Source organism: Scyliorhinus torazame, chromosome 2 (genome assembly GCF_047496885.1).
Source record: "Scyliorhinus torazame isolate Kashiwa2021f chromosome 2, sScyTor2.1, whole genome shotgun sequence".
Lineage (NCBI taxonomy): Eukaryota > Metazoa > Chordata > Chondrichthyes > Carcharhiniformes > Scyliorhinidae > Scyliorhinus > Scyliorhinus torazame.
The window spans coordinates 122,782,447-122,795,653 of NC_092708.1; the positions used below are offsets into that span (position 1 = coordinate 122,782,447).

At 48.0% G+C, this 13,207-nt stretch overlaps 1 protein-coding gene across 1 annotated transcript in view; it reads right to left on the bottom strand.

Annotated features, from left to right (window-relative positions):
- dnah9l (dynein, axonemal, heavy polypeptide 9 like) overlaps window positions 1-13,207 on the bottom strand; it is a 1,249,478-nt gene that overhangs the window by 968,079 nt on the left and 268,192 nt on the right. Inside the window, exon 17 of the mRNA XM_072476205.1 lies at window positions 1,236-1,352. Coding sequence (XP_072332306.1) covers window positions 1,236-1,352 — 117 coding nt within the window. The remainder of the gene's footprint in view (window positions 1-1,235; window positions 1,353-13,207) is intronic.

Below are 13,207 nucleotides of genomic sequence, written 5' to 3' on the forward strand. Positions count from 1 at the left end.
TGTAACCTTCGCCTCGTTGATCGCCTGAAGGAGGATCCTGTTGGGGTGGAGATCAACCTCTCCACCCTGTGCCCTGGTGTGGCGGGGGGACCTGCTGGAATTCGTAACGCTTGAAAAGGTCAAATTTGAACTGAGGGGAAGGATGGAGGGGTTCTACAATTCATGGGCGTTATTCATTGTGCACTTTTGAGAATTGGCTCATATCGAACATTAGGGGGGGTTGGGGGCTGGGAGGTTTGTGGGGAGGGTGTCAATGGTGATTATGGATGATTCCTGATTCCTTTTTGTCATTTGTTTATGTTAACATGCGGGCCAATGTTTGGCGTTTGGTGGGAGGATGGGATCGTTGTTATTGTTATGGGGATTGATATTACATTCGTTACTGATTATTATTTATTGTTGGGTGCAAATTTGGGAGAAAATGTGAAAGAGGAGAATAAAAAATATATATTTTTTTAAACTTTACCATCTGAACTGGCTGAGGTTATTCATGAATCCCTCCTTCTCAACCTTGCCCCTCACCCTGACCCTCAGGTTAAATCACCACCAGTCAGCACTCAAATGGGAGAGCAGGTCCTCTGGGACTGTGGTGATGTTTAAAAATGTACATTAGAATAGAAATAATAGGACCATCATAACATACTTCTGCAAGGTATTTCAAGTAAAATGCAAAATCTCTCATTGCTACGAAGATCATTGCTGCATTGTAAACAAACACTATTCAATGATGGAAATTAATCAGCCTATTATTCTCAACTTTGGTTTATACATCCTGTGCAATTACTGTTTGAGCTTTGAATACGACAAATTATAAAACTTATATTAACATTACATCTGTTTAGTGCATAAGCTGACATTCAATGATTACATAACATGACTGTGTCAGAATTTTAACTTTAATGGTGCTATTAAAAAACACGTTCCACAGCAAAGCAAGCTCTAAAGGATGGCTATATGGTCTGCAACCAATTACCAAGAGAGATTCATAACCTAGTAGATTAAGAATAATTCACACTGAAAGGGGAGGAAGCACTACTCCCATTTTCTAAACTGGGATTTACATTATCAGATCTATTTAGATTTCACCACCGTCAAACACATAATTGTTATCTCTGGACATCCCCTTCTCAGAGTTTACAATTTCCTGGTTCACTGATGCTTACTTCTAGCTTGTTAGCAGAACAAAAAATGTGAAACCATTTGATTCAAAGCACTGAGCTAAAAGCTGATCTCACCTCAAACTGTACATATTTTCTTCTGATAACAGCTACTTCATTGGACTGCAAAGGTGCCACTTCATGCTTTACTGTTAAAGCAATCTTTTTCAGATTCTTCCACTTTTCTGGCAATTCCTAAAATATTTCAGATGAAGAAAATATGCATAATGTAGTAGTCAAGCATTCAAAATTATATTTGCATAAATAGTTTGGTTACACACTATAGTTGGATGGTTTAGACAAGAAATAAGCCTTGACTCTTATAATATGCATTTACATGCATGATCTTCAAATAACGCTTAAAGTCACATAAAACTATTTGAGTACTTCACAAAAAGACTTTTCACTACAATCACGTTTGCTGCTACAAACCAAAACCAAAGTTTACCAAATTTATTTTTCAAAGTTTGTTGAACATTTTTGATATCTGTGCATTTTAAAATCTCTATCCAGAGCAGCATATTAGATTTTTTTTCTAGTTGGTTTCAATGTTCTTCTGTTCACATTGAGTTTCCTCTATTTGCCTCGAGACTAAATATATTTTACTTAGAATCATGGAATAGTCACAGCACTAGTGGTGGCCACTTGGCCCATCAAACTTGTGCAGCTCCCTTCTGGAGCAATTTAGCTAGTCCCACCTTTCCCCATAGCCCTGCAAGTGTTTTCCTTTCGGGTGCTTATCCAATTCTTTTCTGAAAGCCATGATTTAATCTGCTTCCATCATGTTTTAAGCAAAGTATTCAAGATCATACCTACTCGTTTTGTTAAAAAACCTTTCCTCGTGTCACCTTTGATTCTTTTGCCCATCACTTCAAATCTGTGTGCTCTTGTTGTCACTCTCCCACAAATGCAAACAGTAACCTCCACTTTCTTTGTGCAATTTCCAATTTTAATGTTCCTCCCCCTCTACTTTTCAAAGAACAAAGAACACTTCAGCACAGGAACAGATACTTCGGTCCTCCAAACATGTGCCGGTCATGGTACCACCCTTGGTAAGAACCCTCGACACTTCCCAATGCCGTATCCCTCTATACCCATCCTATCCATGTATTTGTCGAGATGCCTTTTCAACGCCGTTAATGAATCTGCTTCCACAACCTCCCCGGGCAGTGCCTTCCAGGTACTCACCACTCTGTGCAAAAAAACCTGCTTCGCACATCTCCTCTCAACTTTGCCCCACGGACCATAAACCGATGCCCCCTGGTGACTGACCCCTCCACCCTGGGAAAGAATGCCTGCCCATCCACTATTTCCATGCCCCTCATAATCTTATAGACCTCTATCCGGTCGCCCCTCAACCTCTGCCGTTCTTATGAAAACAGTCCGAGTCTATTCAGCTTCTCCGCATAGCTAACACCATCCAGACCAGGCAACATCCTGGGAACTTCCGATGCATCCTCTCCAAAGCCTCCACATCCTTCTGGTACTGTGGCGACTAGAATTGTGTGCAATATTCAAAGTGCAGCCTTACCAAGGTTCTATACAACTGTAGCATGACTTGCCAGTTTATATACTCGATGCCCCATCCAATGAAGGCAAGCATTCCATATGCTTTCTTGACTACCTTGTCCTCTTGAGTTGCCACGTTCATAAGATTTGTGGACCTGTATGCCCAGATCTCTCTGGCTTTCTATATTCTAAGTCTTGCCATTTACTGTATATTTCCCTTCTATGTTAGACCTACCAAAATACATTACCTCACATTTGTCTGGGTTAAACTCCATTTGCTGCTCTGCCCAAGTCTCCAACCTATCTGTGTCCTGCTGTATCCTCTGACAATCCTCAACACTATCTGCCACTCCACCAACCTTGGTGTCATCCACAAACTTACTAATCAGACCAGCTACATTTTCCGCCATACTACAAAAAACAGGGGCCCCTGCACCGATCCCTTTGGAACACCACTAGTCACAACCTTATATTCAGAAAAACACCTTTCTACTGCTACCCTCTGCCTCCTGTGACTGAGCCAGTTCTGTATCCATCTTGCCACCTCACCTCTGATCCCGTGTGACTTAACCTTTTGTACAGTCTGTCATGAGGCACCTTGTCAAAGGCTTTACTGAAGTCCATGTAAACAACACCCACTGCCCTCCCTTCATCAATCATCTTTGTCAACTCCTCAAAAAACTTAATCAGACTTCCGGGTGCGGCGATGACCAGCTGAGTCGCACGTTTCGGCAGCTCCCGGTGAAACGGACTTTTGGGCTCTTGATAGGAGCCCCAACGGCAATTTTGACAGCTAAAAACACTGTGCGGTAAACCAGAAGGGAATCCCCCCTGGATACGGATGAAAAAAGGAGGAGAAAGTGGCCGGATTGCAGTGGATCCTTTAGAACAGCGGCAAGGAAGGCAAACAAAAACCAAGATGGCGTCGGAAGGTGGCAGTTTAACATGGGGCCCTGAACAACAAGAGTTCTTGAAATGCTGTGTGGAAGAGCTCAAAAAGGAAATGAAGAAAGAGCTGTTGGCCCCGATACTACAGGCGATCGAAGGGCTAAAGGAGGAACAAAAGACCCAGGAGCGGGAGCTTCGGGTCGTGAAGGCAAAGGCAGCCGAGAATGAGGACGACATACAGGGCCTGGTGGTGAAGACGGAGATGCATGAGGCACATCAGAAACGATGTGTGGAAAGGTTGGAGGCACTGGAGAACAACGCAAGGTGGAACAACTTGAGGATTCTTGGTCTTCCTGAAGGTGCGGAGGGAGCGGACGTCGGGGCATATATGAGCACGATGCTGCACTCGTTAATGGGAGCGGAGGCCCCGGCGGGTCCGTTGGAGGTGGAGGGAGCATACCGAGTGATGGCGCGAGGACCGAGAGCAGGAGAAATTCCCAGAGCCATAGTGGTGAGATTCCTCCGTTTTAAGGATAGAGAAATGGTCCTTAGATGGGCAAAGAAAACTCAGAGCAGTAAATGGGAGAACGCGGTGATCCGCGTTTATCAAGACTGGAGTGCGGAGGTGGCGAGAAGGAGGACGAGCTTTAATCGGGCCAAGGCGGTGCTTCATAAAAAGAAGATAAAATTTGGAATGCTGCAACCGGCAAGACTGTGGGTCACATATCGAGGGAGGCACCGCTACTTTGAGACGGCGGATGAAGCGTGGACTTTTATTGTGGAAGAAAAACTGGAATGAGCGGGTTATTAAAAAGAACGTTTGAACAAAGTGGTGGGGCGAATGTGGGGGGGCGAAGAGGGGGGTTAAAAAGGGGGGAAAGAGGAGTTTTATGTACTAATCCTGCGATGTGGTAACTTTTCTCTCTTCCACAGGTGGTGATGGGGGAGGAGGGGAGGTAGAGGAGATGGGGCGTTGGCCATTGGGGGCGGGGCCAAGGGAGAAGCGCGGGCTTGGTTCCCGCGCTATGATAATCATGGCGGGAATAGAGAAGCAGGAAGGAGGGGGCGTCGCACGGTGCGAGCCGAGGTCACGGGGGGAAGCCGAGGTCGGCCAGAGTTTGCTGACTTCTGGGAGCAACATGGGGGGAGTAATTACGCTAGCGGGGGATCTAGCGGGGGGGGGTGGGAGGGGGGAATTACTGGGTTGCTGCTGCTGGGGAGAGGGGGGAGCTGGTATGGGAGGGGATGGGCGGGGGGGCACCACCTGGAGGAGATACAGCTGCGTGGGAACCGGGTGAGGAGCTGGAAAAAGGGGATGGCTAATCGACATGGAGGGGGGGTAGGAAGCCCCCTGACCCGGCTGATCACGTGGAACGTGAGAGGGCTGAACGGGCCGATAAAGAGGGCACGGGTACTCGCACACCTTAAGAAACTTAAGGCAGATGTGGTTATGTTACAGGAAACGCACCTGAAACTGATAGACCAGGTTAGGCTACGCAAAGGATGGGTGGGGCAGGTGTTCCATTCGGGGCTAGATGCGAAAAACAGGGGGGTGGCTATATTAGTGGGGAAGCGGGTAATGTTCGAGGCAAAGACTATAGTGGCGGATAACGGGGGCAGATACGTGATGGTGAGTGGCAAACTACAGGGGGAGACGGTGGTTTTGGTAAACGTATATGCCCCGAACTGGGATGATGCCAATTTTATGAGGCGGATGCTAGGACGCATTCCGGACCTAGAGATGGGAAAGCTGATAATGGGGGGAGATTTTAATACGGTGTTGGAACCAGGGCTGGATAGGTTGAAGTCCAGGACTGGAAGGAGGCCGGCAGCAGCCAAGGTACTTAAAGATTTTATGGAGAAAATGGGAGGTATAGACCCGTGGAGATTTAGCAGACCTAGGAGTAAGGAGTTCTCGTTTTTCTCCTATGTCCATAAAGTCTACTCGCGAATAGACTTTTTTGTGCTGGGAAGGGCGTTGATCCCGAAGGTGAGGGGAACGGAGTATACGGCTATAGCCATTTCGGATCACGCTCCACACTGGGTAGACTTGGAGATAGGGGAGGAAACAGGAGGGCGCCCACCCTGGAGAATGGACATGGGACTAATGGCAGATGAGGGGGTGTGTCTAAGGGTGAGGGGGTGCATTGAAAAGTACTTGGAACTCAATGATAATGGGGAGGTCCAGGTGGGAGTGGTCTGGGAGGCGCTGAAGGCGGTGGTTAGAGGGGAGCTGATATCAATAAGGGCACATAAAGGGAAGCAGGAGAGTAAGGAACGGGAGCGGTTGCTGCAAGAACCTTTGAGGGTGGACAGACAATATGCGGAAGCACCGGAGGAGGGACTGTACAGGGAAAGGCAAAGGCTACATGTAGAATTTGACTTGCTGACTACGGGCACTGCAGAGGCACAATGGAGGAAGGCACAGGGTGTACAGTACGAATATGGGGAGAAGGCGAGCAGGTTGCTGGCACACCAATTGAGGAAAAGGGGAGCAGCGAGGGAAATAGGGGGAGTGAGGGATGAGGAAGGAGAGATGGAGCGGGGAGCAGAGAGAGTGAATGGAGTGTTCAAGACATTTTATAAAAAATTATATGAAGCTCAACCCCCGGATGGGAGGGAGAGAATGATGAGCCTTTTGGATCGGCTGGAATTTCCCAAGGTGGAAGAGCAGGAAAGGGTGGGACTGGGAGCACAGATCGAGGTAGAAGAAGTGGTGAAAGGAATTAGGAGCATGCAGGCGGGAAAGGCCCCGGGACCGGATGGATTCCCAGTCGAATTCTATAGAAAATATGTGGACTTGCTCGCCCCGGTATTGACGAGGACCTTTAATGAGGCAAAGGAAAGGGGACAACTGCCCCTGACTATGTCTGAAGCAACGATATCGCTTCTCTTAAAGAAGGAAAAGGACCAGCTACAATGCGGGTCCTATAGACCTATTTCCCTCCTAAATGTAGATGCCAAGATCCTGGCCAAGGTAATGGCAATGAGAATAGAGGAATGTGTCCCGGGGGTGGTCCACGAGGACCAAACTGGGTTTGTGAAGGGGAGACAGCTGAACACGAATATACGGAGGCTGTTAGGGGTAATGATGATGCCCCCACCAGAGGGGGAAACGGAGATAGTAGTGGCGATGGATGCCGAGAAAGCATTTGATAGAGTGGAGTGGGATTATTTGTGGGAGGTGTTGAGGAGATTTGGTTTTGGAGAGGGGTATGTTAGATGGGTGCAGCTGTTGTATAGGGCCCCGATGGCGAGCGTGGTCACGAATGGACGGGGATCTGCATATTTTCGGCTCTATAGAGGGACAAGGCAGGGATGCCCTCTGTCCCCATTATTGTTTGCACTGGCGATTGAGCCCCTGGCGATAGCGTTGAGGGGTTCCAAGAAGTGGAGGGGAGTACTTAGAGGAGGAGAAGAACACCGGGTATCTTTGTATGCGGACGATTTGTTACTATATGTGGCAGACCCGGCGGAGGGGATGCCAGAAATAATGCGGAAACTTGGGGAGTTAGGGGATTTTTCAGGGTATAAATTGAACATGGGGTAAAGTGAGTTGTTTGTGGTGCATCCAGGGGAGCAGAGTAGAGAAATAGAGGACCTACCGTTGAGGAAGGTAACAAGGGACTTTCGTTACCTGGGGATCCAGATAGCCAAGAATTGGGGCACATTGCATAGGTTAAATTTAACGCGGTTGGTGGAACAAATGGAGGAGGATTTCAAGAGATGGGATATGGTATCCCTGTCACTGGCAGGGAGGGTGCAGGCGGTTAAGATGGTGGTCCTCCCGAGATTCCTCTTTGTGTTTCAGTGCCTCCCGGTGGTGATCACGAAGGCTTTTTTTAAAAGGATTGAAAAGAGCATCATGGGTTTTGTGTGGGCCGGGAAGACCCCGAGAGGGAGGAAGGGATTCTTACAGCATAGCAGGGATAGGGGGGGGCTGGCACTACCGAGCCTAAGTGAGTATTATTGGGCCGCTAATATTTCAATGGTGAGTAAGTGGATGGGAGAGGAGGAGGGAGCGGCGTGGAAGAGATTAGAGAGGGCGTCCTGTAGGGGGACTAGCCTACAGGCTATGGTGACAGCCCCATTGCCGTTCTCACCGAGGAACTACACCACAAGCCCGGTGATGGTGGCTACACTGAAGATTTGGGGACAGTGGAGACGGCATAGGGGAAAGACTGGAGCCTTGGGGAGGTCCCCGATAAGAAACAACCATAGGTTTGCCCCGGGGGGAATGGATGGGGGATATGGAATGTGGCGAAGAGCAGGAATAACGCAACTGAAAGATCTGTTTGTGGATGGGAAGTTCGCGAGTCTGGGAGCGCTGACCGAGAAATATGGGTTGCCCCAAGGGAATGCATTCAGGTATATGCAACTGAGGGCTTTTGCGAGGCAACAGGTGAGGGAATTCCCGCAGCTCCCGACACAAGAGGTGCAGGACAGAGTGATCTCAAAGACATGGGTGGGGGATGGTAAGGTGTCAGATATATATAGGGAAATGAGGGGCGAAGGGGAGACTGTGGTAGATGAACTAAAAGGGAAATGGGAAGAAGAGCTGGGGGAGGCGATCGAGGAGGGGCTGTGGGCAGACGCCCTAAGCAGGGTAAACTCCTCGTCCTCGTGTGCCAGGCTAAGCCTGATTCAGTTTAAGGTATTACACAGGGCGCATATGACTGGAGCACGGCTCAGTAAATTTTTTGGGGTGGAGGATAGGTGTGCGAGGTGCTCGAGAAGCCCAGCGAATCATACCCATATGTTTTGGTCATGCCCGGCACTACAGGGGTTTTGGATGGGGGTGACAAAGGTGCTTACAAAAGTAGTGGGGGTCCGGGTCGAACCAAGCTGGGGGTTGGCTATATTTGGGGTTGCACAAGAGCCGGGAGTGCAGGAGGCGAGAGAGGCCGATGTTTTGGACTTTGCGTCCCTAGTAGCCCGGCGCAGGATATTGCTAATGTGGAAAGAAGCCAAGCCCCCGGGGGTGGAGACCTGGATAAATGACATGGCAGGGTTTATAAAGCTAGAGCGGATTAAGCTCGTTCTAAGGGGGTCGGCTCAAGGGTTCACCAGGCGGTGGCAACCGTTCGTCGAATACCTCGCAGAAAGATAGATGGAATGGAAAAAAGAAGGCAGCAGCAGCAGCCCAGGATGGGGGGGGGGGGGGCGGGGGGGAGGAGGAACCAGAAGGACTCTCAGGGTTGTTAATATATACTGTATAATATGTATAGGTCGTTGCTACAGATAATTATATATTGGACTGTTAAATTATATTTTTGGAGAGTGTTACTTGTGATAAGGCAGTTGCCAATTAGGGTTAGTTTTCATTTTTGTTATTTATTATTTATTCATTTTCTGTTTATAAAATAGGTCATTGTTATTTGTGTTGTTATAATATTGTGTAAAGGATGCACAATGTACTGTGTTGGTTGACCAAAAATTTTCAATAAAATATTTTATTTTTAAAAAAAACGTAATCAAGTTAGTGAGGCACGACCTCCCCTTCACATAACCATGCTGTCTATCGCTCATGTGTCCATTTATTTCCAAATGGGTATAAATCCTGTCTCTGAGAATTCTCTCCAATAATTTACCTGCTACCGACCTGAAACTCACTGGCCTATAGTTTCCTGGATCATCCCTGCTACCTTTCTTAAACAGCAGTAACATATTAGTCTGCACATCCTCCCAGTGTGTGCGTGGGTTTCCTTCGGGTGCTGCGGTTCCCACAGTCCAAAGATGTGCAGGTTAGGTGGATTGGCCATGATAAATTGCCCTTAGTGTCCAAAATTGCCCTTAGTGTTGGGAGGGGTTACTGGGTTATGGGGATAGGATGGAGGTGTTGACCTTGGGTAGGGTGCTCTTTCCAAGAGCCGGTACAGACTTGATGGGCCGAATGGCCTCCTTCTGCACTGTAAATTCTATGATAAAAAAGCTATTCTCCAGTCCTCTGTGATCTCACATGTAACCAATGAGGATACAAAGATGACAATCAAGGCCCCAGCAATTTCCTCCCTTGCTTCCCTCAGTATTCTGGGATAAATCCCATCCGGCCCAGGAGACATATCTACCTTAATATCTTTTAAAACACCCAATACATCCTCTTTTTTGGTGTCATCATGACCCAGACTATCCACACAACCTACCCAAGGTCATCTTCCACAAAGTCATTTTCTTTGGTGAACACTGATGCAAAGTACTCATTTAGTATCTCGCCATTTCCTCTGGCTGAACACATAGATTCCCTCCATTGTCCTTAAGTGGTCCAATCCATTCCCTGGCCACCCTCTTGCTTTTTACATATGAATAGAAAGCATTGGGATTCACCTTAATCCTACATGCCAATGACTTTTCATGACCCCTCCCAGCCCTCCTAATTTCCCGCTTAAGTAGTTCCCTACTTTCTTTATACTCCTCAAGGGTTTCAACTATCCACACCCTTCTAGACTGTACAAAAGCCTTTTTCTTTTTGACGAGGTTCACAATATCCCTCATTATCCAAGGCTCCCTAAACATCCCATACTTATCCTTTGTTCTCTCGGGAATGTGACTTTCCTGAATCCTAATCAACTGTCACTTGATAGATTCCCACATGCCTGATGTTGATTTAACTGCCAATCCTACCCTTCCTTTAACCACGTTGCTGTGTTGGCAACAACATCGTAGTTGCAAGTACTAATCAGTGCTCTAAGTTCATCTGCCTTACCTGCTGTAGTACTGGCATTGAAACAAATATACTTCAGACCACTGCATTTGAGCAGACAGGGTGATGTTGTTCTCTTCTTTTTGCTTTCTATTGCCCCTTCAGTTCTTACACCTTCTAAGCTAACGCTCTGGTTCCCAACCTCCTGCCATACTAGTTTAAATCCTCCCAAGTGACTCAGCAAACCTCCCAGCCAGGTTATTGGTGCCCTTCCAGTTTAGATGCAACCCGTCCTTCTTGTACAGGTCACACCTGCCCCAAAAGAGATCCCCAAGGTCCAGAAATCTGAAACACTCCCTCCTATGCCACCAGTTTAGCCACGTATTTAGCTGCATTATCCTCCTATTTCTAGCCTCACTAGCACATGACACAGGGAGTAATCCTGAGATTATAACCCTAGAGGTCATGCTTTTTAGCTTACTGCCTAACTCCCCAAACTCCTTCTGCAGGACCTCATCGCTCTTCCTGCCTATATCGTTATTACTTATCAGTACTATGACCTCTGGCTGTTCACCGTCCCCCTTCAGGATGTCCTGTATTCGTTCAGAGGCATCCTTGACCCTGGCACCAGGGAGGCAACATACCATCCCGGAGTCTTTTTCACGTGCACAGAAGCGCCTATCTGTGCCCCTATCTAGTCCCCTTTAACTGTTACTCTCCTGCACTTTGCCCTCCCCTGCTGAGCAACAGAGACAGTAGTGGTACCACTGTTCTGGCTGCTGTTGGTTTCTCCTGATAGGCTAGCCCCCCAACAGAATCCCAAATGGTATATTTGTTCGAGAGGGGGACAGCCAAAGGGGATTCCTGCACTGACTGCCTGCCCTTTCTAGCGGTCACCCATCTGTCTGCCTGCACCTTGGGCGTGACCACGTCTCTATAACTCTTATCTATCACGCTGTCTGCCACCTGCTTGCTCCGAAGTACATCCATTACTACTACTCCAAATGAACCACGCGGTCTGTGAGGAGTTGCCATTGGTTACACATCCTGCAGACCTAGTTGACCAGAATGCTGGAAGCGTCATGGCTCTCCCACATCTCACAGTTAGAGCACTGCACCCCGCTGAGTGACATTTAAGCACTAGTTAATTAATTTAAAATAAATACTTATTAAATTATTAATAGATAAAGTTACAATTAACTATATGGCCCCTGGCGCTAGATTTCTACTGTAAAATTGAATGCTAAACACTAATCTCCGCTCTCAGGTTTAGTTACACCGCTACCTAGTTAATTAATTAGTTTAATTAGTTTTTTTCAGTGGTTTTTTTTCAAATTTAACACAGGTTCCCTACCAGCCAATCAGGTCACAGCTTTACCGTGACGTCACTTCTCAGCTTTTCCCCCCCACAATTTGAAAACAGAGGCACAGACAGAAAAAACACTTACCTTCCCAGACTGCACACCGGATTTCCCCCGCTCAGAGACACAAATACCACTTATCTTCTCAGATTGCACTCGGGATTTCACCCGCTCAGCTTCGTTCCCGATGTGAAGGACTTACCTGCCTTACCTGCTACTCACCAATCAGCTCTCTCCCTTGTAGTCACCTCCAGCAGGGCAAGGCCACTCACTGGAAATTTGAGAGTGACAAATCAAGGAATAAAAGGCACCTCCTCCCACCCAGCCTCGAATTTCACATAGCTTTAAATTCGCAGCTCCCAAACACACTCTTTGATGGGCCTCACTCTGGGTGTGTCTTCTCAGTCTCACTGGGAGTGTGCTAAGGTCACCATTGCCATTTGCCCTTCTTTGCCACTGAATAACCACTAGGGAGTGGGTTTATGTTTGAATAAAACACATTCCCAACGGAGTGCCGTTGTCCGTGACCAGCACCTCGGGAGGCCATGTGTACAAAAAGATAAACGCATCTTCTAAATTGTTGCGCAGGACGTTGTGCCTAGCATCTTATGCACCTCTAGCCATTTAGACTGGGCGTCAATTAATAAAAGGAACATGGATCCTTGAAAAGGGCTGGCGAAATCCGCATGCAAGCGCGCCCAGTGATGTAGGGGCGCGGCTGGCGGAAGCTTCTGATGCTCCTGACAAATGGAGCAGTTTTGGGCCACCTTCTCAATGTCGGCGTCGAGGCCTGGCCACCAAACATAACTCTGGGCCAACATTTTCATTTTGGTCACACCTGGATGCCCATTGTGCAAGTCTCTTGGTATCAGCTCCTGTCCTTTTTCCGGGACAATCACACGCGTCCCGCACAAGAGGATGCCGTCTTCCACACTGAATTCTGACAGCTTGGAGGAAAATGCCCGCAACTCGCCTGGGAGCTGTCTATGCTGCCCACCATATAGGATTATGTGCCAAACCTTTGACAGGACTGGCTCCGTCTGGGTACACTCATGGATCTGAGATGCCGTGACAGGCAAGGTGTCCATAAGATTTAGGGTTGCAACCACCTCACCGGTCGTGAGGGTCGACATGGGGCCGGTCGATAAAGGCAATCGGCTCAGTGCATCGGCATTTGCTATCTGCGTTCCTGGTTTGTGCTCCAGACAATACTCGTATGCAGCGAGCAACAAAGCCCTGTGCTGGATCCGTGCGGAAGCAATGGGCGGTATTGGCTTATCCTCTCTGAAAAGTCCCAGCAGAGGCTTATGATCAGTCACGATCGTGAAGTGGCGGCCATACACGTACTGGTCGAAATGTTTCACCGCAAAGACCACTGCCAGGCCTTCCTTCTCGATCTGCGCGTACTTTGTTTCCGCTGCAGTCAATGTGCGGGAGGCAAAAGCTATCGGCCGCTTGGCCCCGTTCTCCATCTTGTGGGACAGGACGGCCCCAATACCATACGGGGATGCATCACATGTGACGAGCAAAGGCTTTCCAGGATCATAGTGGGTTAGTAACCCAGACGACGACAATTGTTGTTTTACCCGCCAGAAAGCGGTTTCTTGCGGCTGACTCCAAACCCAGGTGTGATTTTTCTTTAGCAGAAGATG